Below are 19977 nucleotides of genomic sequence, written 5' to 3'. Positions count from 1 at the left end.
CCGGCGCCTCTCCCGCCGCCGCCGCGCCCCCAGCGCGCCCCGCCCGCCCCCGGGGCCCGCCCCACCCGCGGCAGACCCCTCCTCCGGGCCATCGGCGGGCGCGCATTGGCGGGGCGGCGGTCGGGGCGGAGCCCGCGGTGTATATGAAGGGGCGCGGCGCGGGGAGCGCGGCTGCTCCGTGCCCCGTGCGCTCCGCCGCGCTCCCCCCGCCGCTCCCGCGTCCCCCCGGCCGCTCCCCCGCTCTGCTCCGCCGGGCCGGCGTCGCCGGGGCGGGCGCACCCACCCGCACCTTCCTGGTGCCGCGGAGCCCGGCCGGGCCCTGCCCGCTCCGCCCCCCGAGGGCTGTAGAACTCTCCACGCCGCTCGCCCGCCCCGCCGCTCGCCATGGCCCGCGGGAAGGCCAAGGACGGTGACGGCAACTGGAAGAAATTCATCTGGAACTCGGAGAAGAAGGAGCTGCTGGGCCGCACCGGGGGCAGCTGGTGTGAGTGCGGGGCCGGGGGGCGGCGATGCGGCGGGCGCTGCAGCATGGCCCCGGCGCTCCGCCTCCGCCGGCTGCGGCGGGGCTGCGGCCGGGGCGGGGGGGGCTGGGGACGGGGCGTCCCCGCGGGGCGAGGGAGGGAGGGACGGGGTCCCCCTGCCCGCTCCCCTCGGTGCCCCGTGGGACCACGTGGGGGCCGGCGGGCGCCGACCCCCGAGTGCGGCTCCAGGTGGGGCCGGGGGTGAGGCAGGGTCGGGCCGACCTTGTCTGAGGGCGCCTCGTCCTTGGGTCTCCTTCCTTTCCCGGCGGCTGGCCCGGCCCGGGAGCATCGCCGTCGGGGGAACCTGACCTCCCAGCCCTCATCTGCTGTAGACTGCACAGTGGCTTTTTCTCTTTTTTGTTTTTTTTTGTATTTTCTCTGGATAAATGAAATCAAGCGAGTTTTACTCCGCCGAGAGGTAGCAATTGACTTCTAATGTCTCCGCAAGAAGGAAATGGCTCTATGTGCATTGCTGATTACATGCTCATGATGTATCCCTGGGTGCTGTACAAATAGCATTTAGACTACAGAGGCTTTTAACAATTTCTTTATGCAAATAGACAGTCTTCCAGTTGCTGCCAACCACAGCTGCTGTTGCTACCCTTGCGATGTTGAATTCAGCTCCTGTTGTAATGGATCAGCCGGAATGCCACATCCAGAGCCGCCAGCTCTGGCGTGCGGACTAGAGCAGGCATCTGCCGTATCTTTACGTGAGCAGAATTGGGTTGTGGGTGCGCATGGATAGGTATTTTCTGCTCCTGAGGCACCAGGCAACTGCGCAGTGCTTCAAACGCGGAGGCTGAACCAGGTCCTTCTCCCAGAGTGCCCATGCCTATCTGCCTAGGACTGATTTGCGTTTGCTGAGTCGATCTGCAGGCTGATGATCAGATTCTTCTGTTATAAGCCTACCTGTTGCAGGAGGCTTTCTATTTCAACCCTATGGTGCTCGGTTCCTAGACCCACTGCATTTTTTCTGAGGCCTTGGAGTGGTTTTGACCTTTAAGGTGTCTTTGGCGTTTAGAGCATCCTGGCTGGAAACCTGATTAAATAAGCTACCTCCCAGCGTTTGCCTTTTGATGTTACAAAACTCAAAGGCATTACGCTGCAGACAACAGCATTAGTGTTTGGTTTGTTACAACAGCACCTCCTATGACCGTGCTCTGGAAAAAATTTCCACACGTCCCTGACGTCACTGCCATTTGCTTTACGCTGCCTGGATACCAAAGAGTGCTTTAACTCCTGGAGCACCACGTTACTTCACCCAGCTCTGCCCTTCAGCCCTGGCTGCCTCCTCTGCCTCTGGTGCACAAGAGGAAGACAAGAGGATGGAGTGCCTTTCTGACAGTGTTCCTCAGCCTCTGTGTCGCTGGCTGTCCCTCCTGCTTGCCTGTCTTTCATAGACTTTAAACGACCAGAACAGCCAGCTTTCATTGTGAGGCTTCTCCAGTGAGGTAGCTTTATTTTTTTATGATGGGGCTGGGGAGTGAGGAGAAATACTTCCACCTACTCCTTCCTCCCCTTTCCTTGTCGCTCATCACTTCAGGTCCTTCAAATAAACCACGTCTGTTTTGTTTGTAACTAGATAAGGACAGTCTGAGATCAAGCAGGCTCACTCTCAAGTACTCTGGCCTCTGCTTTTTCCTGCAGCCTGATTAGCATATAGTTGCTTGGCATGGGCTGGTTTATCCTTGTGGGCAGCCTGGTGATGCATAGTATGGCATGTTACTGTGCAGTTAAGCAGTTGAGATAATCCTTGTAAACTGGTAACTGATACCTGGAGTCTGAGCCATTCTGCATCTCTAGTCTCTTCTCTGTTCTTCCTACCCTCTGCCCCCCGCCCCAAGATTGTTCAAGATATTCCCTTTAGACCGAAACTACATCAAATCTTTCTTTATTATTCACTCTTTAATTGGTGTGACCAGTGCCAGAGTGCCTTTGTAGGTACACAAGGCTGGTGAATCTGCAGTACTGTGACATGTTATGAGTACTTTCCTACATTTGAGATGGAGTACTGGAGCTAATTTGGGCCTGAATTCTGTTCCTGTTGTCTTTATTGGAAGTGATAGCTTGAATTACTAGGAGACATCAGGCTTTACAATTGCTTGTAAACCTGAATGAAACATTTACTGCTACTGTTCCCAGAAATAGCTCTGAACCCCAAGCACATCCATAGTATGGCCTTTTACTCTTGGGCACTTGGATCACAATCTGTCAGATGCAAGAACCCGCTTTGGTAGTTCTGGGTCAGCCAAGGGATCCTTTAAAATACGAGGGAATGTGGTTTAGTCTTTATGATCCCAAATCCTGATTCGTGGATTTCTAGATTTTCAGGGACTCATGCTTTCTGCCCCCCAAACAACTGGAGTGATTTACATTTCCTGTCTGCATCAGGGCGTAATCTCACTGTTACCTATATGTCTGTCTGAATTCAGTGTGCTGGCTCTTCCTTATAAGTGGCAAAGGTGGGAAATTCTGTCCTGAAACGTGACTGCTGTGAGGGCTTGATTTGATTTCTCTTTCTGTTTGTTTTCTCTTGCAGTTAAGATCCTCCTCTTCTATGTCATCTTCTACGGTTGCCTGGCAGGTATATTCATTGGGACCATCCAAGTGATGTTGCTCACTGTCAGTGAATTTGAGCCCAAATACCAGGATCGAGTGGCACCTCCAGGTAACTAAATAGGAGGCCTGTGTTTGACTTGGTGCAAGCTGTTCTGGGGAGGCGGGGTTGGTTACTCACCTCAAGAAGGAGGATGAAATAAGCATGTCGTTGCTGCAACACATATTTGTAGGGGGTGGGTATGTTCTCAGCCTTCTGTGTTAGCAGTACTGGGGCTCGAAGGCAATCCTGCTAGATTTAAAGGTTGCATCACATGAAAGATGTTTCCTCTCTGAGAGGAGCTTAAACTTGGTTTGCTTTTCCCTTCCCCTGTGCCAAAGTGATAGAGTGAGGAACTGGCTGTATGAGGAAGCTAAGTTCAGTTTTTCTTTCTTCATAGCTACTCTGTTCACATGGGTAAGTGAAAGGGACAAAGGCAAAATGTTGGGTTTTTTTGGTGGAACTGGCATGCACAAGGAGGAATCCCAGTTCTGGTTGTGCTTACTGACTTGTATTATCCAACACTGAACTACAGTGTGTGATCTAGAGGTGGGGGTAGCCTCCACTAGTGGGTATTTCAGTTGACTGCGTCGTGGGAGGTTAAAGGTGGGTCTTTTAGCTGCTATTGTATGACCTGTCTTTACATAGACAAAAGAAATCTCTGCTCAAAATTAAAATGATGGCCTTAGCAGTGTCTGTGACCCGCCTTGGGTGGGGGCAAATGGAGTGAGTAGCCCTTGCCGCAGGTTCCCTGCTCCGCCTGTCCAGGCTGCGCTGCGCTATCCGATCCCGCCGCAGCCAGCGGCGGCTCAGAGCGCGGGGGGGAGCTGCGCAACTGCTGCTTTCCCACATCACAAATGACCTTGAGGCTGCTTGGCACTGGGGATCCTAACGATCCGTCTCCAGTTGCTCTGTAAAACAGTTCAGAAGCTTTTAATAACAGCGGTATTTAAGTGACAATTGTGAGGCTGATGGCTTGTAGCTACAGAAGTTGGCTCTGGTGCTGCACTGTGTCTTACAGCCCTGCCGTCTGCAGTGCTGTGAATCTCTGCCCTAAACACAGGGAATGAATGTCGCCATCACCAAATGGTGTTATATCTGGGCGAAGGATCATCTTTTGCAAATAAGTGCTTTTCCACCAGCACTTTTTAAAGACAGAACAGAGACTGGAACTGCTGTTTTAGAGTGTGGCACTTCTTCATGTACCACCATGGCTGGGGTAAATGCTGCCTTAAGCACTGAAAGTGGTCTTTTCATCTCTAGCGGGCCCTGACATTTGCAGGAAAGACTGTCACTGATACTGCCCAGCTGCATCTGAAAAGCCAACATGGCTAATGGTGGGGTAGTTGTTACTTAATAATGTATTTTTCCCCGGCTGAAGTCCAGTGGTCTCACCAGACATGAAATAATTAGCGAAGAAGCCCATGGATCTTGGGTCTCATCCAGATAGACCTGCTGTTTAGCCAGATGTCACATAATTACTCATTCTAGATAAACTGTTTGCTTTCTGTGAAATAGCAGTTTACAATCCAATTTCAAAGCAACTCTGGTAAAATTTCTGTGAAAGATTTCGGCCTGTGGAGGATTTTTATTCATCTCTTAATTGCATACTGCACCAGTTTTTCTGGGGCTCTTTTTTTTCCTAAACAAAGAAAAGGAATTGAATTTCAAGACGCTCTTGTAGCGTGTACTGCAGGAATCAAAATGGAGGAACAATGAAAAGGTTATTGGGAATCTTTTGTAATGGGCTTTTAGGACATGTACTGAAATCAAGGAGAACGATATCCAGCTCCCTGAATATATGACAGTGGGCAGCCAGTAAACAAGGGCTTTGAACCAAGCTGCAATGTCACATGCGTACAACTTCAAGGAAATAATTATTACATTAATAGCACTGGGCCCTTTTGCAGGGCATTATGCGACAGCTTCTTCTACAGATGTGGACAAGCTGGGTGTAAGGCATCGTGCAGGCTGGCTCTTTCTGTCCAGTATGTTCCTTGTCCTGTAGCACAGCAGCCATTAGACCACAAGTCAAAAATAGCCCTTTGATGTAAGCTTTCAGAGAGATGGACATGGTAGCGAGTTGCTGCACTGCTGTCTTTGGGAGGTCAGCAATGCCTATATTCCCCTGCTGTGCAGGATTCTCCCCTGTGCTGCAAGCACAACTGCTGCTCTTACAATGAACACACATGGGACCGGGTTCACTGCTGCACTTGGTGAGCACCAAACTTAAATTTTTTGTGATCTAAGACATCTGTAGATGATTAACTGTATAAAATAGGATGTTGTGCAATTCTAATTCCTAGTTCTTGTGGGAAAATTTGCAAGCTGAGTAAGTATATTGGCAGCTTGATAAAGCCCTGGATTTTCTAGGAAGCCAGAAAACCGGGTTTTATTCTTGTTAGAATGCTCTGTCCTTCTTGGGCAAGTCCCTGTTGTGTCAGCCCAGAATATCCGAGAAAGGGGGAACTAGACTTCCCTTCAGGGTTTGCAGGAAAAAATGCTGTAGGGGCTGCTAGAATATCATTCTTGTTCCAAAATACAACAGATTTCGTAACAGCAACAGAACCTACAGGGTGTTTTATTGAGTTATTGACATGGGTATAACATTGAAAGCCATAAAGTGCTATTTTTGTAGCCAAGTGTCATTAATATGGTAATTGGTTTCTGCATTGAACACAACAGGAATGTTATGCAGGGCTTCAGGGCAAGCTGAGTATTGTACCTTTCCATTATACTATTTTTTCCTTCTTTTGTCTTGCGGTGGGGGAAGGGATGGTGCAGTTCACCTTGTCCAGCCCTGCCATTGCGACAGCCCCACCTCCCAGCTCCACGTGTGCTGCAGGCTCAGACTCCACTTTAAGCACAGAGGACTTACCCTGCTAATAGGGAAGGATGAGGATATTGCCTCCTAAACAGTGTACTGAGTGTTTAAAAAATAATCCTCCCTTCTCCTCCTCCCCTTCCCCATCCCAATATCAATTGGGCTGTGTCTCCTGCCATCTTGTGGTGCGAATCCCGTGGAACAGCATCTGGTTATCCCATCCCTGGGGCTGGCACAGGGGACGGAGCTCACTGCTGCCTGAGGCACTTTGTAAGTGGCATCTGGAAGGAAGAATTCCCGCCAGGGGATTTCAGGTGTCCCTGCTTCAAGTGCTGCCTGGGCAGTGAGTGCGTCATGGAAAAGGCTGCTCTGGTATGTGTCCCCCACTTGGTTTATTTAGCCTGGAGAGCAGCAGGGAGGTGGCAGGAAGGCCTCAAAGGAGCATGTGCTCCCTCCTGTGAAGTTGCACTTCTTTGCTTCTATCTCTTGTTGTCTCAACACCTATGCTTGGAAACATCTCTGAATCTCAATTCCAGGCGTGTTACTATCAACCAGGTTTTGCTGCATTTGTAGAACACTTGCACCTGCTTTTTGCACTTTGGGGGTTAAGTAGAGGGTGACGGGAAGCTTGGAAGGGCATTGCTTGGTATGGAGGCTTTTAAAATCTATCCTCATTTAGTGAGCTGGTGGGGGAAGGTAGGATGTCGTGATCACTGAGTTTGTCATCTGTGTCATCCCAGGAGTGTTCAGACTCATTCTGAACCAAGATTACATGGTGCTTAGAAATGACCATTGTATCATGAAGCAAGAGAGGTTACTACAGACTTATACAACCATTCCTAATAACAAGCCTGACTTCCCACTATTAGTTTCTTCCTCTTCACCCTGAGGACACATTCACCCAAAGTCTTACTCTTACAGCTTAAAATGATAAAATCTCTGTGGAGAATTGTTTTTTAAATGAACTTGAATAAATGTGATTTTAATCTGCAACAGTATTTTGGAAGTGGAACTGTAGCTGAAAAAAAATCCAAGTGACTTTACATGCGTTTTTTTTTGGTATTTCATATCCTTGTATACTCACAGAAAACCAACAGAAAGTGGTGTCCATTCCCAAGTCAAGGCATCACTCATCATTTATGTGGACAGTGTCAGTCAAGTGAAGATGGGAATGAATCATTTCCCAGCAAGAAACTCTTAAGAGCCAACTGCAGCGGCTTTCTAGATTGTCAGTATTTTAGCAATAAGCTGATTCCTTCCTGTGGGAGGAAGAGCATCACCACACGTGACACCATCGTGCATCTCTGGTAATAACATGAGATATGGAACTGTGTGCATACATTGTAGTCTGAAGGTGGGAAGAGGGTTTAGACTCCTGGCTGTGAAAGCACTTGAGGCTTTGTTTCTTTTCTTCCATAGGACTTCCTCATGTGCATGAGGCCCCTTAGAGCTTCATTCATGCCAGTAACTCAGTGGAGCCACACACTTACTTGGATGTCTAGTAGCCCATGGGAGGTAGCACTGTAATGGCTCAGATTAGTAATTTTTTTTCTTGTCCCTACTTGCTTCAGTGGGGGTGATTGTTGCAGAAAGGTTAGTGTTCTCCAGAGGTTACCTTCTGTCATCATACAACACACTTGTTTTTTTACACAAGATTGCTTAAGAAGAATTCAATGATTGTTCTGCTCTGATAACAGCACTGAAGCTTTTATTTTGACCACGAGATGTACAGATGGAAAACAAAGAAGGAAGTAATAGATCAGTGCTTAGGGCTCTGCATTCAGTCAGTTGCAGGCATGTCAGAAAGGAGGTTGTGGTGGAAGCCAGTAAGTAATAACTTTATCCTAATTTTACAAATGTATTTTTCATGACAAGTCTTTCATCTTCATGAAGATTTACTTCCTTGCTTCATAAGTGGGAAGATTGATCTCCACTTTGCTCTTGTCCTAAACAAAGAAAGCACTGCTGTACCAAAGTCTGGTCTAGTCTAGTTCATCAGAGTACCTGCAAATGCCCCTAGTTAGGCAGAAAGTAGCCCAGCGATAGCCACAGGCTACTTGGCAGGAATGGTGGTTCCCTTGTACTGGCCACTGGGAGAGCTTTATGGTGGTACTACCTGGGCTTCAGTGCAGTTCTGTGTGGATGCTTTGGGATTGGAGTCTGTTCTCCCAGCCAAGTCACTTGTCCATGGGCAGAGGGCTGGCTTTGGACTGTACCTATCAGTGGCCAGGCTCTCCTAAAGAGAGAACAGGGATGTTCTGGGTGGCTTTTACAGATGGCAGGGTGTGTGTTGCTGACCTTCACTTCACCTTTGCCAGGCCTGTGTGGGTGCCCTTATGTGTTACCTTGGCCAAGACAGGAAAGAGAGGTGGGGAGGTGCTGAGCAAAACTAACAGCTTAACTTGCCTGACCAAGCTTAACAAGCCTAGCCATGCTTTCTTGAATTTTTTTTTTTTGTGTGCATATATACACTTGAATGACACACCTGTAACTTGAACTCTGGAAAAGGCAGACCTGGGAAGAGTACCCAACATCTGGCCTGCCTCTCCTGCAATTCTAGACAGCCATTTCAGGTGACTCTGAGCCTGTTGCTTCCCAGCTGAGTGGTAACATGAGAAAGGCTTGGCAGAATAGGATTTAAGTCCCTTACTAAAGTTGAATCTGGTGTATTTATTCTACATACATTTATAACTGTTTGTGAAGCAAGAAAACAAGTAATTGCTTGAAAGGGGGTTGAAAGCCAATGACTTTGGAAGGCAGGATATAATTTTGCTAGTAGAATAGTAAGTTGCTTCTAAACTTTTAACACTCAACCTCGTCCGTTTGTATCAGAGGGAGTCTTGGGCAGTTAAAGCTGCTTCATGGAATAAAATGGGAAACACTCGAGCTCCTTGCTGGATGTCTCGCAATCTTTAGTGGCTGGGAACTGCATTTAGGGGAACAAAGCTAATCTTTGTCCTAGGTTACAAATTCCAAGTTAGTGGGGGGGGTGGGCGGGTGGGGGCGTGGTGAGTTGGTTTGAGGAGGGACTAAGCAGAAGCACTTAACTAGCTTTGGAAAAATTGCTGGAGTCACAAGCTCTTGTGGGTTGGGGCCAACCAGCTAAGCTGCTGGAGTTTTGCACCAGAGGAACTTGTTGGCAACAGGCCTGTTCTGAAAGCTGTCGAAGCAAATGCTGCTCCCCTGCTCCTTTTCTTGATCTTACTAAAATGAAGATGACAAACTGAAATGAAGTCAAGACCTCAATATTTACTGTGGCTGCCATAAAAGCAGCATGAACTCGGTTCCCATTACTTAAGTTTTAAAGTGTTAGCCATGTGTCAATATATTCAATTAAAATGTGACCTAAACATTGCACAGGAGCAACCACTTCCAAGTTCCACAATGAAGGGAAAAGAAGTTGGTGCTTTTCATCATCTGGAGGCATTTCTTGTCTATAGTCCCTTCTCTTTTCCATGCATTATTTTTCTATTCATCCTCCTAAAGTTTAAAGCAGAGCCAGTTAATACAGTTCAGAATCTGGAGAGTCTTTTAAACAAAGTCTTCTGTGTAGTGGCATTTCCTACTCACCTACTTGGTGATGAGCTTCTGATGATAGAGCTCAGAAGATGAGTTCTGCAGCCAGAAATACCCACTTAGGCAGTGAGAAAAGCGGAGGCAGCTATCAGGCTGATGAGTTTACTGAGGGAGAAAATGTCTCCTGCCCTGCATCCTACAAGACTACACAAAGGCAATGTGGATTACAGCTAGTGACATGACTTGGGGAACCTCTCTTGTCTTTTATTGCAAGGGTTTATGAGTGGACAGCTCAGATGTATCCTAAACACAGTGTGTTTTGCAGGCTTTTAAGTCAACCTGTTAGGGATATGTACATTCTGTGTGGTTGGTCTTGCATGCAGACAGCTTCCCTTCTGCCCTTGAGGAGGAGGTGGAAGTGCATGGTGGACCTGTGGTTGACTTTTTCTTGAGGAGAGCCTTGACTTGTAGCCTCCCTTCTGTATTTTGTGGGTTTTGTCTGCTTACCTAATGCAAACATTGTGATAAATATGCAAGACTGTTATTAGAAAGAGGAGATATGAACTTCTCTAGTGAGCTCAAGCTGTTTTTCAAAGTTCATAAGTCTGAAAAACAGAGCTTATTATTAAGAGTTATGTTCTTGGTGTGCATTGTATTGCCTGGAGGCTGTGTAACCCTGAGGTGTACTTAATGTTTTCTTCCTGATTTTGCTTTTCTTAGGACTGACTCAAGTCCCTCAGGTTCAAAAGACAGAAATTTCCTTTACTTTTGGTGATGCCAAAAGTTACGATGCGTATGTAAGGAACCTCGAGAATTTCTTAAAGGACTACAGTGCTGATCAACAAACTGAAAACATAGTATTTCAGGACTGTGGGGGTAAGTCTCGATTGTTTCCTATAGGATTCTGACTGATGCTTCTGTGTCAGGTTCACCAGAAGCTGAGAGTGAGCAGTGGTGGGCTTGGTCTTCAGCTGTTCCCTTTATTGCTGCATGTTGGTAAACTGGCAGGTTCTGGTTTCAGTCATATGGCTGCTCATTAATTTTGTTTGGACAAGACCACAGCTTATTGTAGAGGTTATATGGCTGGCTCCCACATTTCACTTGGAGAAAGTTGCAGCTGGCTCTCTGAAGCACGTGGTGCTGACCTTATCCTCTCTGAAAGCCATGGGGGTTTTACTCACAACTTTGCTAAACCCACTGTTGGTCCTCTTGAGGAGATGCAGCCAAACATCTGGGAAGTGTTAACCTTTAATAGGTTATATCGAATCATGTAAATGAGATTATCACCTCATAATATGTGCATATCAAATCTGAGGGGAACCTGCTTGTAAAAGGTGACCAAAAAAAAAAGAATCTCTGAGCCAGGTGATTTCAAATCTTCTCTTGTGTTCTGGAAGTTATAAAACAAACCCCTGTGAAAAGTTGCTGGTCTGGGACCAGCTCCCACGTGGCAGGCAGCTGTGTGTAGGTCTGTGGTGTCACTTAACTGCCTGGGCAAGGGGGAAATCCAAACTACACTGGGAAGTATAAACATTGCTGTTCCTGACAAGCAAAAGATCACATTGCATATGGTTTCCTTTTCATTCCCCTGCTGTGACAGACACACCTTCTGACTACAAAGAGAGAGGACCGTATAATGATGTCCAGGGTCAGAAGAAGGTCTGCAAATTCAAACGTGAATGGCTGGAAAACTGTTCTGGATTAAGCGATCCCACCTTTGGGTACAGGGATGGCAAACCATGCATCCTTGTCAAGCTCAACAGAATTATTGGCTTCAAACCTCAGGCAAGTATCTCTTCCCTTTCTAGCAGAAGCTACTGATCAGGAGGAGGAGTTGGCTGCAGGTTTGCTGTGCCTGCTTTTGAGTCTCTGGAAAGAGATCAGTATTAAGCCCTTTCTGCAGAGGATAAATTTTGAGACCATTTAAGTAATTGAGTTTAAAACACTTTTCATTACAAAACAGTGAAAACTGGTGCACATCAAGATGGTAACAAGTAGCAGTGAACCACATAGTACAGCTTCCTGGTTATTGATCTGGTAACTTCTGAGCCTGCTAATGGAGTTCCTGTAACAGGCTGTTTTGTTCAAACCATAAACCCCATTTTAAATTACTGTATGATTCCATAGGACCATCCCAGACCAACTCTATCTGTAGTAACATTAGTACTTTGTGTCATGCCCTGATCCACTCCATTCTTTCCTCAGGCAGTGTAGACTTGTCTGCCTTGCTAAAACTGCTTAATTAAATGATGGAGTGCTAATATTAACAACCAGACTGAAACACAGGTTATAAAGAGTAAACCACATTTGAAAGTCAGGCACAGCTGCAAGAACGGTGAGGAGATCTATAGGTTATTTAATATGATTTCCCAAAGGCTATGGGATGTCTCTGTCACCTGGTTGCTCTGTGCTGCACCTGAAGGCAAATTTGCAGTAATGCTGAAGGATGTTAATCTGGACATGCAATGGCTTTTATTTCTGGGTTTTTTCCCCAACACATATAGATGCTAAAAATTTCTTCAAGAATTCAGTGTCAATGTGCTGTTGAATAAGGTGGCATGCAAAACCTGCCACTCCATCTTCTGTAATGGAGAACAGTGCAAATGGTGTGCTACGCTGTCTTCACCACCATCTGTCAGGGCAGTCGAGGACAGGGAATGGTGCAGTCTAGCTAACAAGTCCTGAGGAACATTATTCTTCTACTGGAGCCTGTCCCATGCTAAAATAAATGAGTTTAATTCTGGTTTATCTGTTTTGTGGTGAAAACAGTGAGTGCATTTTAGAAGGAATGTGCTGTGCTTGGTATGTAGTGGCTGTGGGATGACACGAGGTGTGCATGTTTGGCTGGGGAAGCGAAGGGCTTGGTGTGTTCCTCTTTTCTTTGCCATGGAGCTCTGGAGAGCTCCAGACTGCATTAGACAGGAGGCTCTAGTCAAGGAATGACTTTTCATGTTTCATTTAGAAATGACATGTGTATCCATGGCAGTATTTGTATTCCTCATTACATGCTCAGCAGAGACACTGTAACTCTTGCGCTGGGCAAGGTGTGTGTAAAGCAGATCTGAAACTGCAAGGTTGTCAAGCAAAACTACTGCACTTAAAGAGACCAAAGACCAACTGGGTTAATGGTTGGGCTATCAGAGTTGGCACTCACACCCTGCCCTGACACCCAGAACTTTTGTCCTTCCTTGTAGGTGGTGTTGAAGTTCAGCAACACAGGGTGTGACTGCCACTCTTTGCTCTTTCTTCTGCATTTCCAGTTCTGACTGCACACACCTGGCAGGCGGGTGGCAAATCTTCCACAGTGCATCTCTTCCTGCCACTGCCTGAGCTTTGCACAAACAAGCCCTGCTAGCTATAGGCACTCTGCTGTGAAACGCTTACCCCAGTGGCACCAGGGAATTAAAAATAGCCTGACCAACTTGTATCCACAGCAGGTAAAGCTGTAAGAACAGACAACAGTTCTGCTTGGGTTAAGTTCTCCTGGTTTTAGTTGTGTTACACTACTTGTCTGTCCCAAGAACTGCCAGGAACTGTTGCCTCTGGAACTGCTCTAGAAAGGATTCCAGTTAACGTGTTCAGTTCTGCTGACCTTTGCTGCCACAAAGGTACTCTGATCTGCAGAGGAGGGTCCACTCTGTAATGTCCCCTTGTTCTGGATTTTTTCTAGGCTCCAGAAAACGAGAGCCTCCCTGTCGAGGTTATGGCAAAATACAACCAATATCTCATCCCAGTTCACTGCGCTGCCAAGGTAAGTTGAAATATAATAGAGCAGAGTCATGAAGCTGCAGGGGATGACAAAGTCTTTGTCCAAGCATAGTTACCCCTCTCTGCCTTTCCACAGACATATGGGGTGGTTCTTGCTTGGGGTATCTCCCCCTCCAGAACAGAAGCTACTCGAAGTCCCACTGTTGGATGAGTTTGTGCTGCCCTCACAGTGGGCGGTAAAAGTAGGGCCAGATAGCTAAAGGTATCCTGAGAAGTAGCCATTTTGCTTTCAGGTGCTGTACTGGACCTGAAAAAGGGATTCCAGGGAAGAGATTTCATACTTGGCATTTGTAAAGCAGCTGAGAAAGAGCAAACTTTAGCCAAAGGTTGTGCATTGATGCGACAGGAAGCTGTGGCAGTTTCCAGTTGCATATAGTGGCTGTAGTTTTAAATAAAGCAAGACCCTTTTCCTGTCTGAGGTGTGCAGGAAGGTGCTTATTGTGTGTGCCCTGATTAGATATCACTGACTTGTCCTCTCTACCACTGGGACATCCTCGTGCTGCCAAGGTGGGGGGTCAGTGATGACCAAAGCAGAGGTCGCAGTCTTGCTGGAAAACAAACGCCACTAGGGAAAAGGGCTGCCAAAGGAGGAGCGTGGGTGATTGTCATTGGTTGTGCTTCCTTTTCCCACCTCTAGCGAGATGAAGATGCAGACAAAATAGGCACGGTGGAGTACTATGGGATGGGCGGCTACCCCGGCTTCGGCCTGCAGTACTACCCCTACTACGGCAAACTGCTGCAGCCGCGGTACCTGCAGCCGCTCGTGGCCGTGCAGTTCACCAACCTGACCTACGACACGGAGGTGCGCGTGGAGTGCAGGGCCTACGGGCAGAACATCGTCTACAGCGACAAGGACCGCTTCCAGGGACGCTTTGATATTAAATTTGACATAAAAAGCAGCTGATTGTAAGCACAACTCTCTTCCTCCCCCCTCCTCCTCCTCCTCCTCCTAGCCATTTAAAAAGGTTAAAAAAAAAAAAAGAACAAAAAAGAAAACCTACTAGTCTTGAACAAACTGTCATACGTATGGGACCTACACGTAATCTATATGCTTTACACTAGCTTTCTGCATTTACTAGGTTAGAATGTAAACAAAGTGTAGCAATAGCGACAAATATTTATTCTACTGTAAATGACAAAAGAAAACAAAATTGAGCCTTGGGACATGCCCATTTTTACTGTAAATTATGATTCCATAACTGACTTGTAGTAAGCAGTGTTTCTGGCCCCTAAGTATTGCTGCCTTGTGTATTTTATTTAGTGTACAGTACTATAGGTGCATACTCTGGTCATTTTTCAAGCCATGTATTGTATCTGTTTTCTACTTCTTGTGAGCAAAGATTTTTGCTGTCCAAGGTGTAAATACTCAATGGGACTAGAACTGGCATGATACTTCTCATTATTTTGTTCCTTTTCAAAGAAAGGCCCACCTGTGAGATGATATTTAACAGCACTCCATAAGGCTTCTGGCTTTTCTGTGGTGTTAGGGTATTTTATTTGGAGGGGTGGCAGGGGAAACTAACTTAAGTGAAGATAAAGAGAATAGATGATTGTGTACTGTGCTTTGTAGCGAATGCTGTCTCTCCACCTCTTCCCTCATCCTCCTGTATGCTGTGTGAGAGACTGGGTCAGGCTATCACTTTACTCGGTGATAGGCATAACTCTTTGCTTTGTATATTTTCTTTTCTTTCTCTTTTTTTTTTTTTTTCCTGCTGAAGGCATCGCACACTGTGGTGCTAATGTCTTTATTGAATGTTTTAGCCATTTTCATGGTGGAAGAATTTTATATTTATGCAGTTGTACAATTTTATTTTTTCTGCAAGAAAGTGTAATGTATGAAATAAACCAAAGTCACATGTTTGAAAATAAAACTTTATTTTAAACTTTATAAAAGCAATGCAGTACCCCATAGAATGGTGTTAAATGTTGTCTAAAGTGCAAAACTCTATGTTCTAACATGTAATAATAGCCAGGAGTACAGTGCTCTTGTTGATCTTGTATTTCAGTCAGGTTGAAACATTGGACAAATAAATGAATGAACACACTGTTCTGTGTGCGTCTTTTGCAAGGGGTGAGGTGAGGATGGAGGCTGTTAGTTGTCCAGAATCTTGAAGAAGTACTGCACCTATTTCAAAGAGAAAATACACTTTTATCAGTCCCAGATGGTCTCAGTGTAAGGGAGTTGAAACATCTGAAACCTTGAGCTGTTACACATTAGCGCTGGTGTCTGTTAGTTACTTGTTATCCCCTCTCCTGGCCACGGAACCCAAGAAGTCTATTCCCTGTTACTGCAAGCTCTCCACAGCTGGAGGCACAGGCCATGTGTTCTAGCCATAACTACAAGTAAAATGGTTGATCCTCAGTGCAGGTTAAAGCTTCCTGAGGCAGTGTGTGCTGTGTAGCCAGAAGGCAGGGCACACACTGAGGTCACAAGAGAGTTTCATGGCAGCAACTTGCACTGTGTTGCTGTTGGGCCAGTGGCCAGCACTGAGGACAGGCTGTGCCTGATGGGGCTGCTCAGATGTGACAAAACATGGCAGCTGGCTTCCTGCAGGAGTCAGGCTCGCTTTATGCTGCATGACGCAGATTACGGGAAGAATTTCTCTGTGTAATGTGGCAAAACGTGACTACCCTAGAGCAAGCGGCTTGATAAAGACTTCCTAATCTAAACTCACAGTACCAGAAAAGCAAGATGCTAAGCTTTTTGCCATTTGCTAGAAGGAAAAGCCTGGTTTCAGTATAGACCATGCTGGTTTCTGCACTCCTTAAGATGTTTCATGTTGTTCCCGAGGAGCAGGTGCCGGCAGAAATTGCACCTTCAGCTGTTTCATTTGCTGCTCTATGTTTATAGCAAGGCAAGGACTTAACAAACAAGCTGTGATGAAAGCTCTACAATCTTTCCTGATGGAAGCTCCATCTGCAACAAGAGCTTTGGGAAAGCTGAGCCATTTTGGTGGGCTCCTCCTGCCACCATTTTGGGTGAGGAGTGGGGGTGTTGCTGCATGGCTCAACATCTGGTAGGATCAACTGTCCCTACAAATCAATTCTTAGGTTCACAGCCTGAGACAGTTAATAAAACCCCACCAACACAAAACAAAAAAACCCCAAACCCATCAACCAACCAAAATAAACTACAAAACCCCCTAACTGCTTTATTTATATAAGACCCAAGTCACGGTTAGCTAATTTATCTCCTTTTAATTTTCTATGTAAGTGCAAAGTCCAAGTATGAACTACTAATAAAGATAGTGGCTTATTCCAGGGGTTGGGACGAACACTGTGGAAAACTTACAGTGCTTTTGTTGGCTTCAGTGAGCAAGTGTCGAAAAGGTCTTAGGAACTGCATATGAAATTAAGCAAAAACAAACCTTTACCCAATATCTCTGCCCCAATCACTTTCCTGTACCACACAGTGAAAGCAGGATGGCTGCTCAGATCACTAATTAACCAGGCAGAAGGGCTGCACATGCCTGGCAGCCGCCCACTGAAAAGACCCACCTGTTCACAGGCTTCAGGACAACTCTGATACCAAAGGACCGTACCCCGACACCCCCCACAAAAGACACACACTCTGATAGATCCCCTTTTCCCATTAGAAATGCTGCAGTAATTTGTCAGACCTAGTAGAGATAAAGCAATAAAAGGCTGCAGGATTATTGAAAAAAATTCCAAACAACCAAAGTCCAAAAAAACCTTCACTCTACGCCCTCACCCCACCCCTGTGACAAGCAGGTATAGTCTCTTGGCTGGCCAACCAGCTCGCCAAGTGGCACCAGTACTTCTGGTACACAACAGTCTTGATACTAAAATGGCCTTTCACAAACTGGCACTGTCACAGTCTTGCTGGGCTAAGTGGCTGATCAACAGCCCTGGGAGCAGGGAGGCTGCAGGCAGGGGAGGGGGTCAAGATGTGACATCTCATCAACTCAATTTGAAATATGCTTTGCCATCAAGACTTTTCTTTTAATATGTGCTGTATTGTCTGTAAAACTCCAGTCTCCTCAGAAAGGCATCGCCTTCCTTACTGCCTAATAGGACATTATGTTATAAACTGCCAGTTTGAACATGTTGTTCTTTCTGCCAGATTGACTCAACATAGTAAAGAATAATTGCAGCCATTAAAGTGAATTTCATCTCCCTTCTTGTTATATGGGACACCTGCATTTCATAGTTAAGAGAGACACACAAAACCACTAGTAAGATAAAAAGCAGAGAGAGAGAGAGAGAGAAAGACACACACACACACACACATATATATTTAACAACATAAGCCTTTATGGATGTGTCTGCACAAACATTTGCACTAACACACACCAGCTACCAGTTTTACAGCTCTGAGCACTGGCACTTCTGGGCTTCTGTTCCCAGTTTGGTCCAGGGCACCTGGCCAGCACAGGCTGGGCACGACCCACAGCGTGTGTTGGGAGCTGTGCCAACAGGAAAGAAAAAGGCCAAGTGCAGTGGCATTTGCTCCTTTGTGGATAATAACTCTGTGTCCAGCCTCAGCCTGGGGTGCTGATACAACTGCTGCCACCACAGCCCATTTCCCTGCAATGGGGCAGGTTTAACAGAGCTGAGTCAACCTCCACCCCTGCCTGGGCTGCCTTGGCCACAGCTGCATAGCCTCCCCTGGGGTCAGTCCTGATCCACGGCTGCAGCACACACTGACACACGTGAATGCTGTCCTTGCCCAACGTCTGCTCACCTGCCATTAGCAACAAAAAGGTGTAGCGCTATTTTAGTTCCTAAAGGCCCTGGATTTTGTGTGACCAATTTTCCCAGGCCAGGCTAAACAACTCGGCTTACTTACAACCTGTGCAAACACTCTTCCTCCTCAATTAGCTTTTATTGAATTGTTGAAGATCCACACAGACTGTACTGGCAAGGCTCGGACATCAGAACAAGCACACTATGTATTGTATACTGTTTAAACTAGTGCCAGTATGTTCTCTTTATATATAATTATCTTTATGTGGGTCAGCTGCCACCCAGCTCCCAGTAAAACCAGTTAAGAGCTGGCATACCTGTGGTACACAGGAAGGATCCTTCTCTCCAAGAACCTCACCCTTGGGAGCATGGCAGTGCTGGACAAAAACCACCAGAACTTACCCCACTCACATGGCAACAAGTATGGTGTTATGCAGAAGAATCAATACCAAGGATTTCAGCATTACCAGGAGATTTGGGGTGTCCCAACTTATGAGGCCCCAGCTGGAGACAGATTGAAGAACCTCCATTCTAAAAGCACCAGGTCCTTTTCCAAGGGGATCTAGAACTTGAAGATACTTGCATCAAGCATCCAGATGGGGGTTAGGCATTCCAAAGTACTCTGTATTTTAGGAAATAGTTACTCTCTTTGCCAGGGTCTGAGCATAGTACAAACCATAAAAAAGGGAGCTGTGTCTGTACAAAACAACAAGCCTCACATTTGCCTAAGGGCAAGGTCAGCCTCTCTGAGCCTAGCACACCTCTGGTCTTTTTACAGGACCCAAGGATGGCAAACCCACACCAGGAACAGATCTGAAAACAATCTGATGCATTTCACAGATGCCACCCAAATGCCCTTCACATTCAGGTGTGCTCACTCCTTCCCAGGGATGAGACAGGATTAAATTTAACATCAATACTCCCCTTACAGATCCCAGGAACCATCTACCTGCTTTACAGCATTGCAGCTATGCCCTCTCTAGCTCCTGTTCAGGGACAAATAGCAATAATGCTCAGGAAGTATCAACGGGTGAATAACCATGACCTTCTGGCTCTGACCCTATAAACTGCTTCACCGAGGAGTGGCTGAGAGCTGCTTCAGTTCTGTGAAGTGTGCTTGTCACACACACTCTATGCAAAACTCACGTAAACAAAGTTGGCTGCTCTCTCTGAGCACTTCCACTCAGTACCCCAAAGTTTCAGGAGTTAATACAGCAGGCAATAACAAAATCCAGTCTAATGCCCTGGCTGAGTACAAACAACTATCATCTGAATAAAAGCATGGGAAGGTTGGGCAAAATTAAAAAAAAGAGGGAAGCAACAAATGAGACAGTTTTCCAAGGGAGAGAAAAACATCTTAATATTAACGCAGGACGCAGCACAGACACAAAGTGTCCTGAAGATTTCAAGTATAAGAATTACAGGCACCTACAATTTAATTCTCCTTATGCCCAGAAAACAAAGCAAACAGCAGTGCTGATGAGAGGTGCCTGCTGAGCAGCTTTGGAGTCAGGTGCTCTCGTATACAGAAGAACAGACCAAGGTACACCTTGAACTGTACCAGTACTTCATACAGGCAGCATTACAGCTTTCCTCAAAGAAAACCTCAGCACTGAAAGGATACCTCAAAACATTCACAGTCCATTCCCCTTGTTCCCGTGTCCTGGCTGTTTTTGGTAAGAGGCCCTGTTAGTATCATTCATGGCAAAAGAAAGGGGGCTGACAGGGAGACATACTAGCAAGAAAAATGCTGAGTTCACAGATTCACTTCTCATCCATCACCAGAAAGATGACGGCAGTTTCAGTCCTTCCTCATCTCTGCCAAACCAAAACTGGCAGCTGGGAAAGTCTTTTTCATCCCTGTTTGCATGTAGAGCACGTCAGTAATCTCGGTGCTTTCCATGCAGCTGGACAGATGCTCACCAGTACCCTGTCCCCAAAACCACCACAAAACTGTATCTCCTTGACTGCATCTAAGCACATGATCCAGAGAGTCTTTGCTGACTTGAAATTTCAGCATCAGTACATGCTCCCCAAACACTTAG

The 19977-nt window shown here is 46.4% G+C and overlaps 2 protein-coding genes across 4 annotated transcripts in view; one reads left to right on the top strand and one right to left on the bottom strand.

The window, feature by feature from the left end:
* The first annotated feature begins 335 nt into the window (after positions 1–335).
* ATP1B1 (ATPase Na+/K+ transporting subunit beta 1) lies at positions 336–15270 on the top strand. The gene is made up of 6 exons (XM_051781068.1): positions 336–484; positions 3061–3189; positions 10178–10333; positions 11058–11242; positions 13128–13208; positions 13863–15270. The coding sequence occupies exons 1-6, from the start codon at positions 385–387 to the stop codon at positions 14127–14129; spliced, it is 918 nt and encodes a 305-aa protein (XP_051637028.1). The 5' UTR covers positions 336–384; the 3' UTR covers positions 14130–15270.
* The window catches only part of NME7 (NME/NM23 family member 7), an 89495-nt gene continuing 84420 nt past the window's right edge, over positions 14903–19977 (bottom strand). For all 3 annotated transcript variants that reach the window (XM_051781034.1, XM_051781035.1, XM_051781036.1), the window contains one exon: positions 14903–15350. In XM_051781034.1, coding sequence (XP_051636994.1) covers positions 15318–15350 — 33 coding nt within the window. In that variant the 3' untranslated portion in view covers positions 14903–15317. The remainder of the gene's footprint in view (positions 15351–19977) is intronic.

The sequence above is a fragment of the Manacus candei genome, unplaced genomic scaffold (assembly GCF_025592945.1).
Source record: "Manacus candei isolate 608988 ecotype Guabito, Panama unplaced genomic scaffold, ASM2559294v1 h1tg000014l, whole genome shotgun sequence".
Taxonomy (NCBI): Eukaryota; Metazoa; Chordata; class Aves; order Passeriformes; family Pipridae; genus Manacus; species Manacus candei.
The sequence above is the reverse complement of the archived record's forward strand: the minus strand, read 5'-3'. Positions and strand labels throughout refer to the sequence as shown.